This window comes from Dendrobates tinctorius, unplaced genomic scaffold, assembly GCF_039654945.1.
Source record: "Dendrobates tinctorius isolate UK_male_01 unplaced genomic scaffold, ASM3965494v1 ptg000048l, whole genome shotgun sequence".
NCBI classification, from domain to species: Eukaryota; Metazoa; Chordata; class Amphibia; order Anura; family Dendrobatidae; genus Dendrobates; species Dendrobates tinctorius.
In genome coordinates, this window is record NW_027361716.1 from 3,795,718 (window position 1) to 3,813,651 (window position 17,934).

Here is a 17,934-nt window from a genome sequence, read left to right on the forward strand (position 1 = left end):
ATACCAGGATTGGGGGGTGAGAGGACCATGCGTTCCAGGATTGGAGGATGAAGGGACCATGCTTACCAGGATTGGGGGGTGAGGGGTACCTTGCATATCAAGATTGGGGGGTGATAGGACCATGCATATCAGGATTGGGGCATGAGGGGACCATGCATACCACGAAAGGGGGGTGACGGGACCATGCATACCAGGAAAGGGGGGGTGAGAGGACCATGCATTCCAGGGTTGGGGGGCGAGGGGACCATGCGTATCAGGATTGGGGGGTGAGGGGACCCTGCATACCAGGATGGGGGGGAGGGGTACCATGCATATCAAGATTGGGGGGTGAGAGGACCATGCATGCCAGGATTGGGGGGTGAGAGGACCATGCATACCAGGATAGGGGGTTGAGGGGTAGCATGCATATCAGGTTGGGGGTGAGAGAACCATACATATCAGGATTGGGGGGTGAGATGACCATGCATATCACGATTGGGGTTGCATTATTATTAAAACTTCATAAATAAACTACATACATATTCTAGAATACCCGATGCATTAGAATCGGGCCACCATCTAGTAGCTAATAAATAGCGTTTCCCACATGTCTACTTTACATCAGCACAATTTTGGAGCCAACATTTTTTTTGTTAGGAAGTTATAAGGGTTAAAATTTGACCAGCGATTTTTCATTTTCCAACAAAATTTACAAAACCATTTTTTATTAGGGACCACCTCACATTTGAAGTGGTTTTGAGGGGTCTATATGATAGAAAATACCCCAAAGTGACACAATTATAAAAATTGCACCCTTCATGGTGCTCAAAACCACATTCCCATGCTGTAGAAACTGTCAGCTCTGCATTGACAAGAGAAGCTTGCTCATCATGCACTGGGCTTGATCAACAAGTTTTCTAGCTCTGGTGACCTGAATATAACGACATCTTGTCACCATGGTAACGATTGGGACTGCGCATCATGCCGCGAGGTCTCCGATCCAAAAGCAGAGGGGCTATCAGCCCTCTGCAGCTCCCGGAATGCTGCAATCACTTTTGATCACAGTATTTAGGGGGTGTGGGACCACTCTTGGCACTTAGTGCCGGGAGTCAGCTGTTAGAATCAGCTGACACCCGGCGGCGATCGCCCACGCATAGCCCATGTGCGTGGGAAATCGTGATGTCATAATAGGTCCCTGGTCAGATAGGCCCAGGGCACAGGGACGTATTATTACAACAAATATCATAAAAAGGTTAAAATATAAGGTTTTCAAACTTGTGAAGGACAATTCAATCTCCTTGTGCATGACAAAGCTACCTGCCACACTGAATACCCTACACTGCTGGCTAGACAAGACAGTATGCTCTTGGAAAACTCAGTTCTTGCCACTGTCCAGGCTGCTTACTCAAGAGTCGATGGGGCTAGAGCCCAGGGTATGTGCCAGAAAAAGGACCCAGTCGATTTATGACCGAACCAGACTGTTCAGTCTGTGACTCTCTGCTTATGGGCAATAGGTTGTGTCAGCGGGGAGTGCTAGCTCTACATGGAGTTGACACAGTGCTTCTGGACAGACATGTGATATGTGAAAGCCTTGCTGAGCAGGAAACACATATTATCCTGTTAGTGCACCAATATTGACTCCCTTTCGGAAGCGGGAAAAAAATCCCCTCATTTTACTTTTGTAGCAAGGGTCTAAAAGTTTTGGAATACAATAGTTAAGTCTCTAACTGATGCAAGCAAAATGTTTCTCATCCCGTGAGTGTTCAAGGATGCAGTTTGCCATGCTCACCAGCATGACTGTAATTCACTTATGTTAGTTTTCCACTTCAACCCCCCACTTGCTGTGTCATCGTCATCATTATCAATTTGCCAATAACTGAACGTCATCCATTGTCTGGGCCTGGGATAATTCAATGTGCCACAAAAGACATGTATTGTCCTTAGCTGCTCAAAGTGTCTACAGCGCAGTGCACTTTTAAACTATTTACCATCTCCAGGGAGTGACTCAGTTTATCCTTCTGCATGTGAGAGTACAAAGCTTCCACCCCTTTATGTGGTAGTTAAAAATGACTGTATTTCAGCGAGGCAGAGCCCACACCATTACCATATTTTTTGGACTATAAGATGCACTGGACCATAAGACGCACCTAGGTTTTAGAGGAGGAAATTAGAAAAAAAATTGAAGCAAAAATGTGGTCAATTCTGTACTAATATCTCCTATCCTGGTATACATGGTCCCCTCACCCCCTTCCTGGTATTCCTGGTATACATGGCCCCCTCATCTCTATCCTGGTATTCCTGGTATACATGGCCCCCTCATCTCTATCCTGGTATACATGGTCCCCTCATCCCTATCCTGGTATACATGTCCCCTCATCCCTATCCTGGTATACATGGCCCCCTCATCCCTATTCTTGTATGCATGGCCCCCTCATTCCTATCCTGGCATGCATGGCCCCCTCATCCCTATCCTGGTATGCAAAGCCCCCTCATTTCTATCCTGGTATGCATGGCCCCCTCATCCCTATCCTGGTATGCATAGCCCCCTCATCCCCATCTTGGTATGCATGGCCCCCTCATCCCCATCTTGGTATGCATGGCCCCCTCATCCCTATCCTGGTATGCATAGCCCCCTCATCCCTATCCTGGTATGCATAGCCCCCTCATCCCTATCCTGGTATGCATAGCCCCCTCATCCCTATCCTGGTATGCATTGCCCCCTCATCCCTATCTGTTGTGAACTCATTTTCTGGTCTGCCTCTGGTTTCTGGTGAGGGAGCTGGTTGTGCTGAAAGAGGAGTTGTGAGTTCTCTTTCCGGGCTCCCTCTGGTGGAGGCAGGAGGTCATGAAGCTGATGTAATTAACAGAGACCTGCCACCTGATAATGAGGATGAGGATTGGACATCTGGAGTCTCAGACTGGATTTAAGACAGCCGACTCCCTATTCCCATGCTGGTGATTTTTTCCTGCCTCCTGAGGTCTTAGTTTCCAGTTCAGTTCCTGCCTTCTCAAGCTAAGTGTTCTCTGCTAATGTTCACATTTGATTTGGTTTGGTCTATTCAGTTTTTTGTGTGGTCAGCCAGCCCCGGCTGGGGCTCTGCTGAATTTCCATTCTTATGTCACTGTATGTGCCAGTTTGCTTTTTGTCCCTTATTAGATTGTCCTCTTTTTGCTCTGTTCTCAGAATATGCCAGAGTGCCGATATAGTGGGAGAAGTCTAGTGACTTCAGGGATTTTTTTGCTATTAGAATAGAATTGTTGGACATTTTTGCAAGTTTTTTTTGGTGTGATTGCAGACAGTATCTTTCCTTTCCTGTCCTTTCTAGTTAGTGTGGGCCCCATCGTTTGCTCAGCCTATTTTCCTACCTGTGTTTGTGCTTTCATCTTGTCTCACCGTCAATACATGTGTGGGGGCTGTCTATTCCTTTGGGGTCTGCTCTGGGGCAGTTTAGATTTCCCCTTTTCTTGCTTTAGGCTTATTTAGTCCTCCGGCTGTGACGAGGCGTCTAGAATCATCGTAGGTACACTCCATGGCTACTGTTAATTGTGTGGTTAGGATCAGGGGTCTGCAATCCACGTAGTTACCAACCTCTCTGGTTTTTCTGTGGCTTAGCTGGGTCTTGTTTTCCTTCTCGGTGACCCAATCATAACACCTATCCTAGTATGTATTGCATCAGGACAATGACCTGAAACACATCTTCAGACTTTATAAGGGCTATGTGACCAAGAAGGAGAGGGATGTAGTGATGCATCAGATGCCAAGCATCTGTATAATCACCTGACCCTAACTAGGATGATTTGGGATCAGCGGCACCGCAGAATCACCTGTTGGAAAGATATTCCTGGTGACTATTTGAATATGTAGAACAAAATACTCTTGTATCATATATAGATAATTACACCAATTAAGTCATTAATGATGTCATTGGAGTAATTATCTATTTATTTATTCTTCTGGAGCATTCTGTTTTATATTTCTAATTGGAAGTCTTTGGTAGTTTTGTCAATTTTTTGGATTGTTTATGGTATTTCCTTCCTTTGGTAGGTTTAGACTACTTGATGAGGCTGCTTGAGAGAAAGAAAGCTGTAGTTAAGCTGTTCCTGCGGCACTCAGGGCCCCCATTGAAGGAATATACATAAATGTTCTCTTTTTCAATGAGCACTGACTGTGCGCTCTCTTGTCGGTTCGTCACTTTACATTAAAACTGGCGAAGGAGTGCAATGTATCTTTAGATTGAAAATAAATATTGTGCAGGGAGCCTGTGTCCTCTGATAACGTCCCATCTAAGTATCCCAGCATGCACTGGTGATTCTAAAATGAAACGTCATTTAACCATAAGATGCAACAATAAGTAAAGCTGTTAGTGTAGAAAGTTAACTGTAGGGACCTTTTAATTAAAGTATATTAGAAAAGATTTTAGATTATTAAAGTAAATATTTAAGATTAAAATAAATGTTAATTTTGGACCAACCCTCTAAAGCATTCATTCTTTTATCTACACTTGCACACAGATTTTGAAGGAACTGAGCAGGTAGGTTATTCCAAACATCTTGGAGAACGAGCCACATATCTTCTGTGGATGTACAATTCCACAAATCCATCTGTCTCTTCATGTAATCCCAGATAGAGTCAATGATATAGAGATCAAGGTGGGTCCATGATGATGACTCTGTGGGTCTATATCATCACTTCCAGGACTCCTTGTTCTTTAAACTGAATATAGTTTTTAGTAAAATTGTTTGTGTATGTTTGGGTTCTTTGTCCTGATGCAAAATAATTTTTCAGCCTATCAGATGCCTCCCTGATAGTACTGCATGATGGATAAGTAACTGCATTCATTTCTCAACAATGAAGATGCCATTAATCCTGACCAAATCCACAACTTCTTTTGCTGAAAAGCAGGCCAAAACTTGTAAGAACCTCCACCATGCTTCACTGTTGTTGTCTCCAACTCTTTGGCAAACAAACTGTCTTCTGTTATAGCCAGATATTTCACATTTTGACTCTTCAGTCCAGAGCACTTGCTGCCTTTGTTCTTCACCCTAGTTTATATTTTTCACGAAAAGAGAATAAGAAGTCCTTCATATGATAATTCAGCCCCAACAGAGCCCTGATCTTATCAAGCCTATCTGGATTACATGTAGACACGAAAAGATTTGTGCAAGCCTACATCCAAAGATGATCTGTGGTTGGTTTTCCAAGATGTTTAGAAGCACCTCTTCAACCTACATATGAAAACAATGATCATTATTTCCTGTTTAGTCATATTGGTTACTAATACACCTGACTATAAAGGGGCCTTTACACATAGCAATATCGCTAAAGCGTCTCCGATTTTGTGACGCAGCAGCGATATCGCTATGTGTGATACTTATCTCCAACCGGCTCCCCCGCTGATTATCGCTGATCGCGCAAGATCGTCCAGTTCCATTTCTCGTCGGGCGCTTCCTGCTGGCGCCGACGAGCGACGCGTGGACACGGGCGGGAGGACGTCAGGATCGCCGCGTCTGAAAGGTAAGTAACGACTGCTGCTGCATCGCTACATCGCTGTGAGATCTGCCTGTGTGACAGCTCACTAGCGACCATTTAGCGATGTACCAGCGATCCTGACCGGGTCATATCGTTGTCGGGATTGCTGGTGCATCGCTAAGTGTAAAGAGGCCTTTATACTACAAAATCCTGAACTCTGTGCAAGTGTACGTAGAAGAATTGATGCTGTTTTGAAAGCAAATGGTCACGCCAAATATTCATGTGATTTAGATGTTTGTTCATTCATTTTACATTTTGTTAATTCAAAAAAATAAATATCAATACTTCTGTCTGTTTGATTTAACTGTTTGTTGTCTATGTGCACTTGGTTAAAAACGTTGTTACTGACATGAAGCTAACATACTGTATCTGAGTTGTTATGCTCAGAAATGTTACATCTTTCTAGTGGCGTCCTGAAGTAATTTAAATTAACATTTGCTTTTATATTACATTTTTTTGTACATTTGTAGACTGATAGGTTATTCAGGCATTTTGGAAAGTTTTAGACTGGATATCTGCTATCTAGGGTCTATATGTTGAATTTTGAGCAAATTGGTCCATTGGTTTTTCCGTAAAAAAAATATTTTCTTTTGTATTCTGTATTTGTGTGAATATGATAATGTTGGGTCTTAGAGACCTGAAATGTGGTGTAAATTGTTCCAAAGTTCCTGATTTCCTTATGTAACAACTTGGGGCCAGTTAGTCCAGTTGCTTGGTTGTAAATTAATGCTTGCTTTTGTGTTCAGTTTTTTTGGTGAGTGTCTCGAGAACTGTAGGTCTAGAGAGCTAAAACTTAGATTAAGCCTGTTAAAGTGCTTGATTTACCTATGTGTCAAATGTTGGCCAAATTGGTCCAATCGCTTGGTCATAAATTATTTGCTTTCATATTCTGCTTTTTGGCAAATATATCAGAACTGTAGGTTCTAGAGGGCTGAAACCTGAAATAAAAACTTCCGAAGCTCCTGATTTTCCTATGTGCCAAGTGTGGTGCCAATTGGTCTATTTGTTTGGATGAAAATAATTATTTGCTTTTCCATTTTATTAGGAGAGTTTAAACCTGGTCTAGAATTTACCGTAATTAATATTTTTTCTGCATTCTGTTTTTTGGGTGAATATCTTGAGAACGCTTTTATACAGAATTAAGCGAATATGTCACTAGCAACAGATTTTAGAGAGCTAAAGCATGGTGTGATACCTTCTGAAATTCCTCACTTACCTGTGTGTCAAATTTGGAGAAGATTGGTCAGGTTTTTTGGCTGTAAATTAATATCTGCATTTCTATTCCTAGATTTTTTGTGAATATCTTGAATAGAGAGCTTAAACATGGTGCAAAACCTTCTGAGATTCCGAATTTAACTATGTGGCAAATTTGGGTTAGATTGGTCCAGTCGTTTGGCCGTAAATTAATTGCATTTGAGTTCCTTTTTATGATGAACATCTTGAGAATCGTAGGTGCAACAGAGCTGAAACCCAATGTAAGGGCCCCGTCACACTAAGCGATCTCGCTAGCGAGATTGCTGATTTTGTGACACATCAGCGATCTCGCCAGCGAGATCGTTGTGTGTGATGGGGATCAGCAACCGGCCCCCCTGCCGGGTATCGCTGATTGTTCTCGATCGGCCTGGGCCGTTTTTCGATTGCTGGTCTCCCGCTGCCCAGCATGCATGGCTATGCGTGGCAGCGAGAGACCAGCGATCAGCGACTCTGGACGCTGGTTGCTAATGTAAACGTCGGGTATCCAGGAGCCGCGGCTCCTGGATACCCGCTGCTTACCTTGGAAACTGGCGTACACGCTGGTTTCCATGGTAAATGTCGGGTATCCAGTAGTCGTGCGGCTCCTAGATACCCAATGTTTACCTTGGAAACCATCGTGTACGCCGGTTTCCAAGGTAAACAGCGGGTATCCAGGAGTCGCGCGGCTCCTGGATACCCGATGCTTACAATAGAAACCAGCATCCAGCGTCGCTGGTCCTGATCGCTGGGGCTGTCTATGTGACAGCTCACCAGCGATCAGCCTAACGATGTCCCAGCGATCCCATCATGTCGGATTGTTGGTGGGATCGCTGGGACATCGTTTAGTGTGACGGGGCCTTAAAACGTTCCGAAGTTGGCTGTAACTTGATGATTGCTTTCTAATAACATTTTCTTTATCTAACTATCTCAAGAACAATAGATCCTAGAGTGTGGAAACTAGGTCTAGAACCGTCAGAAGAGCCTGATTTCACCTGTGTGCCAGATTAGGTGCAGATTTATCTGTTCGTTTGGCCATGCATAATAACGAATCACGATACATAAGACAATGGACAGCAGAACTTCATTTTACTAAGATAATAGAGATATTATATATACTATTTAAAATATAACCATTATCAATCCACATTCTTAATAAGACATATGTAGCCAAGTTGTTGTCATATGTTATTTATTACTGGTATAATTTGATTGGAATATTTTTAAGACATTTTTTATTGCCTAGTATAATCTTATCTAATGTAATCGCTGCTTTCTTCTGTGGGCAATGATGCAATATATATTTAAGACCTGAATAGTAAAGGTTTCAAGTGTATCATGTATGAAATAGTTCAAGGATACTGTATGAAGAGTATATCCGTTCACCACTGTTTATATATTAAATCCCAGCAGCTTAGTTGGATTTATATTTTTGATTTTGTTCCAAAAGTTGAGCAATTCTTAGGTAATCCTAGGAACTATTTTTTTGTACTATATCCAATAAGATGGGGCTCTTTCTTTTTATTATTTCAGCATAATGGATAGTTTAATGTCCTAAAATTGATTGTAAATGAACAATAAAGTTGTTGTCTTATATAAGGATACTTCTTTTCCATATGCCTTGCTAGAAGAGCGCTTGGACCTTTAAGAAGAGAATTCCCCACTCGGAAGCCCACTCTGTAAGGGTGCTTTCACATTGCGTTTTGTTACATGTTCGTGGGTCCTATCAGGACTTGCGCCATCTGGGCCGTAGACTTATAATGGTTTTGGCAGAACGAACGTGTTCTCTGACATGCATCATTTTTCGGGCATGTACACCTATTGGATGCGGACACTCAGGCATAGTAGACTGCATCTGGGTGTCCTCCTCCAGTAGGTGCATACGCCCAAAAATGATGCACGGCAGAGCACACGTTCACAAACTTGCACTCTGCCCCCACCGTTATAGTTTATAGCCCCATCAACGCATACTTCCAAATCTTGTTTTGCGGGGGTTTCTGCCGCAAGCCCCGATGGAACCACTGAACATGTAACTAAAACACCATGTGAAAGCACCCTAATACAATACAAAATTACTTTGTAAGAGTTACTGTTTTCACAAGTTTTAGGCTATGCCTGGTTGCTTTTTTTTACTGTTTGCTCATTTTTTTCATCTCCTTTCACACTTATATTCATGACTAGTTTGCATGCTATATCCAACTATTATACTTTATTAGGGGATAATGATCTCAGATCTTTTGCCTAATTTGAGTTTAATTTTTGTTTGTTTGATAATGCCCCCTCTCCGTCCCCTATCCAAATTCCAAGAATATTAATGGTTTTAAAGGCTATTTACACCTTCGCCCAGATATTTTTACTCTTTCATTTGCTTTCTAAATGCAAATTTAAAGAGGTACTCGTGTGATATAGCATTTTTTTGTACTGCCCCTGCCCTCATAAACTATAAAGATGAGATGCCCAGTGCGCTTTAATTATCTTTATAACACTTGTAATTCCCTTTGACAGCAGCTGCTCTTCACTGCTCCCCCTGCTGCCTGGGACCTTAACTCACACACCAGTGTTCACCTCCCGCTGTGAGTGGCATCCAGCCTGAGAAGATGGGGCTTGACCACACCTCCTTTTCTATACAGAGAAACAGCATGGAACTGCACACTTCTGTAATGTCCCAGGTGGGGGTCAGCAGTGCTGTGAAAAGCAGCTTCTGTCACACCAGTCCCCTGATAATGTCTGCAGTCTGAGGTGAGGTGGTGTGGTGTGAGCTTTGGCCTGCTCCCTATTAGTAGCCCTGCAGTGAAGGAGACATTTTCTGGGGGCTGGCTACTGCTACTAAAACCCATGATCAGGCCATGCCCCGGCCACACCTCTTCACATTGGACTTCAGACAGGAAGACATTATCAGGGGGCTGTTGTGACAGAAGCTGCTCCTCACTACTCACCCCTCCCATATGGGACATAACAGCATGGAGCTTCACACTCCTGTAATAAGCCAGTCTCATGATAATCGCTGTTTTTTTGTAGAGAACAGGGACTCCCTCTTCTCAGTCTGGCTGTTATAGTGGAGACCTAAACACAGGTGTGTACCTAAGGTCCCAGTCAGGAGGGGGGAGCAGTGAAGTGCAGCTGCTGTAACACGGAATTACAAGTCTTACAAATATAATTAAAGTGCAGTGGGCATCTCATCCTTATAGTTTATGAGGGCAGGGACAGTACATTTTTTTAATCTCCCCAGAGTACCTCTCTAAGCAACTTTCTATATAATCTTCAGTAAAAGATGTCTTCCAGTTTACTGTATACAGAAGTACAGAAGAGTGGCTGTTAGTAGTTTATGTAGCTGCCTGCTTTTTAAAAAAAAAGTTAAAATTTTAATGGAGCTGCTCGATTTTGGCTGAAACAGATAGCAGCAGAGAGGAGAGAAGGTTCTATATAGATTTTAACAGCATTAGGCTAGTTTCACACTATCGTTCGGCAGGGCTACGGATAGCAGCCTTCTTCCTCCATTAAGCCCCGCCCACTGCCACACCTCTTCCTTTAGCTCCATCTACGTCTGCATGCATCCTGCGTACCCTATCTTTAACATTGGGTACCCAGGCCATGCGGATGTATGCGAATGCCTCTGCATGCATCGTTTTGACACTGCGCTGAACTGCGTCAATCGCAACATGTTGCGTTTTGTTGCAGTTGGCGCAGCGTCAAAACGACTCGTGACGAGCCCTAGGGGGGTCGTTGGATGCTCGCTACTGGGCCGGTCGTCTTAAAGGGATATGTCACAGTGGCAGTGCCCCAGGCAGTCATGTAAAATGGCAGTAATTAGATGAGAATAAAGTTTATATGCAGAAATTCGTGATGCCACCTGTGGTTTCTGGTCAGAGTGACCAGCGCTGCAGTGTTGCTTCATTGGGACAGATGTTGTGGTGCAGCAGAGTTGTAAAAGCTCTCCACAGTTAGAGCTGTAGTCCCAGGGCAGTTGAGATGAGGTTATAGCTGGTGAGGTAGTGTGAAGTGGAGGATGTTGCAGTGCTGGGTGAGAGGCGCAGAGAGAAGGTAGAAGACACAATTGCATGTAGTTCCAATGGGCTTTACTCACAGTTCTGTCTGCAGTACAGATGCCCGCTTCATTGCTGCGTTCTCCATGTGAGGGGTACAGACAACTTCCAGATAAGATGAAGTACACCCTTCCAGCCTTCCCTGTCAGTATGTACCTTTCTTGGCCGACTCCACACAATATGCTGCTTTAACGCCTTCCTTCCTTTCCAGCACTTATCGTTCTGGGCCAGCAGCTGCGAATCCTGTCAGAGAACGTGTAATCTTCAGTTTCTGTGATCCTATATAGCTGCCTTTCCAGTCGTACTAACCGTGGTAGGGACGATGGTCCATAAAGTAACCAAAGCTATCTGCTTGCTAGTTGCGCCCTGAGGAACGCTAACTAGGCTAGGGGCTTTTCCCTTTGCAACCAGTTTCTCCCTCCACCTGACCTGTAGTCAGTATGGAGAAGGGACCCACGGGGAGTATGCTCCAACCGTGTCCCAGAATAACCTTCTCTCCTTTAGGGAGCTTTCCTAATAATACAATCAGTCCAGCAGCCTCTAATCTGAAGAGCTGCTGCAGACGCGTCCTTCTCCTTCCGTCCCTCAGAGGGATCTCTTCCTAACTTCCTTGTAACGCTCCTGCTTTAAGCTACACTCCGCCCACCTCCCAGCACTCTTCGTGTTTCAAGCAGGGGCCATAAAGGGTGCTCTGCTACACTACTGGTGTGTGTGGGATGTGGGTGTTGGAATCTGGTCGGGTGTCTCCACCTTACCTGGTTGTGGGATACCACACCTCTGTGGGTGAGGTGCAGTACTTCTGTGATGACTGGACCCTCAGTGGCGCCACATATGCGGAGCCATCCGCATGGCCTGCGTACCCAGTGTTAAAGATAGGGTATGCAGGACGCATGCAGACGTAGGCAGAGCTGAAGGAAGAGGTGCGGCAGTGGGTGTAACTTAACGGAGGAAGAAGGCTGCCATCCGCAGCCCTGTAGAACGCCAGTGTGAAAATAGCCTTAGAGATGGCAGAAAGTATCTTCGGTAGGACAGAGTAAATAGGTTGTACAAAAGGATGAAAGAACATGAAGATCATTGAAGATAGAAATACCCTGGAAGTACTCAGATTTCAAATCCAGCCTGTATTACTGGAATAGAGAATCAAAGATTCACCGTACACTCTTGAGATTAATGATGAAGGTATGTATTACAGTCCATATAACATTAAACACCAAGATTTCCCTGAGAAATGGGATTGGTAAAAAGTAAAAAAAACAAACCACAGTATAGATATCAACAAACCCCGATAGGCTGATTCTAGCAAGAAGGGGATTAGAGAGTATCTTTAGACAATACTAATACATTTTATTTAAGCAAATAAACATATATCATAAAATACAAAACAGAGCAACACTAACTAAGCAGGCACAAAAAGGGGGGTTCAAACGATAGAATGTACTTAGAAAGGCCTCCGTACTTGACTAAGCAGAGATCTTATAGTATAAGGCAAGTAGTAGTACAAGGCCATTTGTAAAGATGCAATCCAACATTGCTGACTTCAAAATGGCCACCATGGTCACCACCCATCTTGAAAAGTTTTCCCCCTCCCATATACTAATGTGCCACAAACAGGAAATTGATGTCACCAACCATTCCCATTTTATTTAGGTGTATCCGTATAAATGGCCCACCCTGTAATGTGCAAGTGCTGGCACATCAGCAAGGCGTGGGAGCGCTTCTATTCTGACTCTGATCTTCAGGTCACCAGATTTACTGGCAACCACCATACTAAGCACTCCTTGTGTGGACCTCCGAAGACATTCCCTATTCTTGACTATGCTCCTACCTAATAGATACAGCGACTCAAAGAGTGAGTCCTGGGATGGGTCGAAACATCTGTTATTTTAATCGCTTTGTGTAGGATAACTTGCTTTGCTCCCATGAACCATTGGTTCTGTTATATGGACCGTAATAAATACCTTCATCATTAATTTCAAGCGTGTACGGTGAACTTTTGATTCTCTATCAACAGGGGCTTCCCAGCCCATTCCACCGACACCTCGCCTACCAGAGTGCTCACTAATATTGTACCTTTTGTATTACTGGAATGACACTCCCACGTGATAATAACCTGAGTATGAAGGCATGAAGATTGCAGCATGGAACTTAGTGTTATTGTAGTAATTTTTCCATGTCAAAGGTGTCCATAATCATTACATGCAAATCCTAACCAAAATTGTGATAGCCAAACTGCTATTGCAGCTATGCAGATTTCATCATAAATAATGAACTTAAGTTTAAAATGTTATTTACCTGGATAAGATACATTTTATAGACCAAGATGTCAAAGAATATCTATATTTTGGTATCTAAAAGGATTCAAAGCTTGTGATTATATTTTCTACGTTTTGTTTTTCAGGTGTTTGTCTTTATAATCGTAAAGATCTGCTTCAACGTCCAGCACACGTGGCAACCAAAACATTTCAAGCTCTCCGTATCTTTGTGAATGATGAACTGAACGAGCTCCATGCAGGTCTTCAGGCAGCTCAGAAGATTCTGAGACCAGGAGGGAGACTTGTGGCCATTTCATTCCATTCCTTAGAAGACCGAATAGTTAAGAGATTTCTGTGTGGAATACCCATGGACGAAAAGCCAAATCTAAGTGCTAGACATAGAATTAGACAAGGCAGTAGGGAATTTACAGAAATTGATGATGATGATGTTGAACAGTTCCCAAATCCTCCGCATAATCACCCGTGGAAAATTCTACAACGAAAGGTTCTTACACCTGAGTACCAGGATGTTCTTGAAAATCCACGAGGAAGGTCTGCAAAACTCCGAGCTGCTGTAAAAATATATTAATATATATTTTGTTTATTTAATTTTCTATAATCTGCACCAGAGAGGTTGTCCTGGATTAAGTTTTGAGTACAGGCTTGCAGCACTGCCTCTCTGCAGCTGCCCTAGTCTTTAGTGACAGGCTGCAGAGGCGATATCACAACTACAGCGAACCAATTACATGTCTCTGAGATGATGGTTGTGTAGACAAGTGTAACAGAGTCCAATCATTGGCTGCAGTGGTTACATAGTCATGACATCATTTCTGCAGTCTGTCAGCCAAAATCGGGGCGGCAGCAGAGAGGTAGTGTGAGTATAGCTGGGTTTAATATTGAAAAAAAAATCCAGAAAAATTGGAGGCAGCACACTGTTTGTAGTGAAAAAAAAGAGCTATTTAATTAAGCCCAAAATGCAATGTTTCGGTCCAAACAACAGGAAGCTTTCTCAATAGCGGACGATCAGAAGAAGGTATTGTCTATGTAGGCAAGCCAGTAATGAATCCCAGAAAACCACCTTAGATATTTTTCAATTTAGTTGTTTTTTCTTTGTCAAAATTATGTATTTAACATAGAATTTATTTAGTTTTGTACTTTCTGCTCTTGAGAAATAACGACATTGGATACTTGCTTGTCTGAAGCTATCTCAACTACTTCATCTGTCAGCGCCATAGATTGTGACTTGAGCAGCAGCGTGCTGTCTTGGAGTGAAGTCGGTCAGTGGCTTAAAGGGGGCTGACTGCCTTAGGATCGTTTCGCAAAACATATTTATGGAAAACACCAATACAGTTTATTGAGTCGAGAAGTGTATTAAAAAAGACATATAAAATGTAAATAAAGGGCTTCTTCGTTTTGGTGGACACTATTCTGGATGTGGCTACAAAAATACATAAAAAATTGCATTTATTTTTTATCTTAAAGCTGGGTTTGAAGCCACCCTCAGAAGTTTTTTTGTGTTAGCAGTAACCAGACAATTAGGTAGAATTAATGTCGAGTAAATGGAAGTTATTCCACGCTTACTGGAGTAACGACAATCCAATAACGGAAGTGAGATGCAGGTTTATTGTCAAAGTGTTTCAGAGCCACATTGACTCCTTCAGGACTTCCATACAACAAAAATTGGTGGCACTGTACATGGTTTAAATGTATATCAGGGTCCAAATGTCCAATGGATACCAACTCTTTGAAGCTTCAAAACTATCTGTTGTTTTCCTGAAGAAGTTGTAATACAGGGTGGGCCATTTATATGGCTACACCTGGGTGGGCCATGTATATGGATACACCTAAATAAAATGGGAATGGTTGGTGATATCAACTTCCTGTTTGTGGCACATTAGTATATGGGAGGGGGAATCTTTTCAAGATGGATGGTGACCATGGCGGCAATTTTGAAGTTGGACCTTTTTTGCTTCCAACTTAATAAATGGCCCACCCAGGTGTATCCATATAAATGGCCCACCCTGTACTTCGAAATGCATAGTGAATAAGCCACACTGTTATTATCTTTATCTGACTCCTTGATCGGTTGTACTCCAGGAGCGTAGATCACCCACTATTCCCCTACGACTTCCAGATTTGAAACTAATAATTTGTCATTAGCATCAATTTCGTTTGGGCTGATATGTCCGTAATGATAGAAAAGTTTTCAGTGGAATTAAAAGTGGTCACTCGAAAGCATGTCGTCTGGTGGACACAAAGAATTGCAGCTGGACCCTGATAAAACCACCGTGCACATCATAATCCAGCTAATTTATTTACCATGTTTAATTAAGGGTTTATTAGATCTTCTACTCTTTATAAAATTTGTAATACAATTTCTGGTAGAGTTTATCTCAACAGCATACGTACACACAAATATTTTCCTACTTATTATGAAACTCTTATTTGCCTTTTCTAAACTACAGACTTGATGAACACTGGATATTATCGCTCCAATCACACAACCATTGAGATTGTTGCATGTTATTTGTCATGTGTAACCTGTAAGAAAGCTTGGTGAAATAAAGTAATATGTATATTCTTTCCCAAAACCATCAGCTTAAGAAAAAATGAAATGTCAAAATATTTCAATATTGGAGTCTAGCCAACATAAAAGCAAACACATTCATATTATATAGTTTATTTGCATACCAGTTTTTAGGTAAAATGCATTTCTCAGTTACAATGAGTGGATACATTTTGATGGATGACACATCTCCGGATAACTCGGGAAACATACTGTTGTAAAAATAAGTAAAATTAGAGGGTTTTTTTACAGAGCCACTGGATCTACAAATATTTTTCACCTAATTGTTTTTCTTAACCACAACTCGATTCACAGTTTTTAAGAAATTCAAGGCAAATATTTTTATGGTTATGCCTGCTACCATGTAAATTGTGTTATTTAAATAAATGCTTTAATCATTAAATTAATCCCTTACCAACATCGGGCGTAATAGTATGCCGATGCCTGTATCCTTCCCTTTGATGTAGGCTCCGGCGGTGAGCCCACATCTTTTCCGGGACATGTCGGCTGTTTTGAACAGCTGACATATGCCCACAATAGTCGCCGGTGGAATCGCGATCCACCTGCGGCTATTAACTAGTTAAGTGCCGCTGTCAAATGCTGCGGCATTTAAATGGCGCTTACGGCCATGTGCGCAGGCATCGGACCTCTCTGACCTTTCCCAGCGCCTGCGCACTGCAGTACTTTACTCTGCCCTCAACAGGGCAGATAAAGTATGCCTGCGCAGGAGCAGCGGCAGAAGTAAGAAGGAGGATGTCATAGCTTGAAGATGGGAGGCGCCGGACCGCGACACCCATCGGACTGGACCCCCGGGTGAGTATAATATAACTCATTTTTCTTCTCTTTCAGGTTACATCGGGGGCTTATCTACAGCATTACAGAATGCTGTAGGTAAGCCCCTGATGGCGGTGGCCACATCTCATAGGCCAAAAATGAGGTGACAGATTCACTTTAAAGGGGTTTTTAAAGACAGGCTACCAAAATGGATTCCCGATGGTCATTAATATCTTAGCACTACAGTGGCTTATTTCCCAACAACACAGCCAGAACACTACAATAGATTGGTACTCCAGCAATGTAGAAAATAACTTACTTTTATACCAGTTGAGCCATCTGGTGGGAGAAGAACAGATATTTTCTTAAAAAAAAAAATGTTTTGACAGGCCAACAGCTCTGCTGTTGAATACTCACTCCACTACTCTCTGTCTAGGATGACATCACCTCCTCATCACCCCAATTTAGTTCTCAATTATAAGTAGCATTATCCATGGCTTGGTTTATAGTTGCCTCTGTGAATAATATGGCCTGAGCTTTTTCCCCGTTACATGATTTTCACCTCAAGATTTTCCCTGGCTCGGGATGCTCCTACCATTGCCAGTGCCAGTGCCCCTACCACCAAGGCTAATAGAACTAGCAACACAGCTTGGCATTTTAATCATATCCCCCATCTCCTCTGACCCAGTGTTATCCCAGTGCAAAAGCTGACTGTTTATTTCTTCCAATAAATCAACTGTAAGACTTTGTTCTAGTATAGTATCTTTATTAGCCACCAGAGTGCTGTGACTTAGGTGACTAAGGGTCCCGTTTCACATAGCGACGCACCAGTGATCCCGACAACGATAAGACCTGGTAGGGATCGCTGGTTCATCGCTACAAGGTCGCTAGTAAGCTGCCAAACAGGCAGATCTCTTCAATGACGCACCAGCTATCCCGACAATGATACGACCTGGTAAGGACCGCTGGTGCGTTGTCACACAGCAGCTATTCTGAACGATTCCAACCTGCATCCCTGAGTTCTGCATCGCCAACGAGGTCGCTCGTCGGCGTCAAACACAGCAATGCATGCTGGCCAGCGGGACGCTGATGATGAAAAAATGGCCCAGGACATTCGAGCACGATCAGCAGTATCCAGCGTGGAGGCTTGTCACCACTATGTGTCACATGCAGCGAGATTACTGTTGCGTCACAAAATCCGTGAAGCATCAGCGATCTCGCTAGTGATTTTGCTATGTGAGATGGGGCCTTAAGGGGAAAAAGAAAAACTGGTGTCATTGACGGAATTTAAATTATGGCGGTGAAGGACAGAGCACTGACAACCTGATGGTGTCACTGTCAGAGGCTACTGTTATGATTGGGTCACCGAAGAGGAAAGCAAGACCAAGCTAAGCCACAGAAAACCAGAGAGGATGGTAACTAAGTGGATTGCAGACTCCTGATCCTATCCACACAACTAGCAGTAGCCGTGTAGCGTACCTACGATGATCCTAGATGCATCGACACAGCCAGAGAACTAAATAAGCCTAAAGCAAGAAAGGGGAAATCTAAACTGCCCCA

The 17,934-nt window shown here is 43.0% G+C and overlaps 1 protein-coding gene across 2 annotated transcripts in view; it reads left to right on the plus strand.

The window, feature by feature from the left end:
* Nucleotides 1–15,631, plus strand: part of METTL15 (methyltransferase 15, mitochondrial 12S rRNA N4-cytidine) — a 435,657-nt gene extending 420,026 nt beyond the window's left edge. For both annotated transcript variants that reach the window (XM_073576285.1, XM_073576286.1), the window contains exon 6: nucleotides 13,181–15,631. In XM_073576285.1, the coding sequence (XP_073432386.1) occupies nucleotides 13,181–13,623 (443 nt within the window). In that variant the 3' untranslated portion in view covers nucleotides 13,624–15,631. The remainder of the gene's footprint in view (nucleotides 1–13,180) is intronic.
* The last annotated feature ends 2,303 nt before the right edge of the window (nucleotides 15,632–17,934 follow it).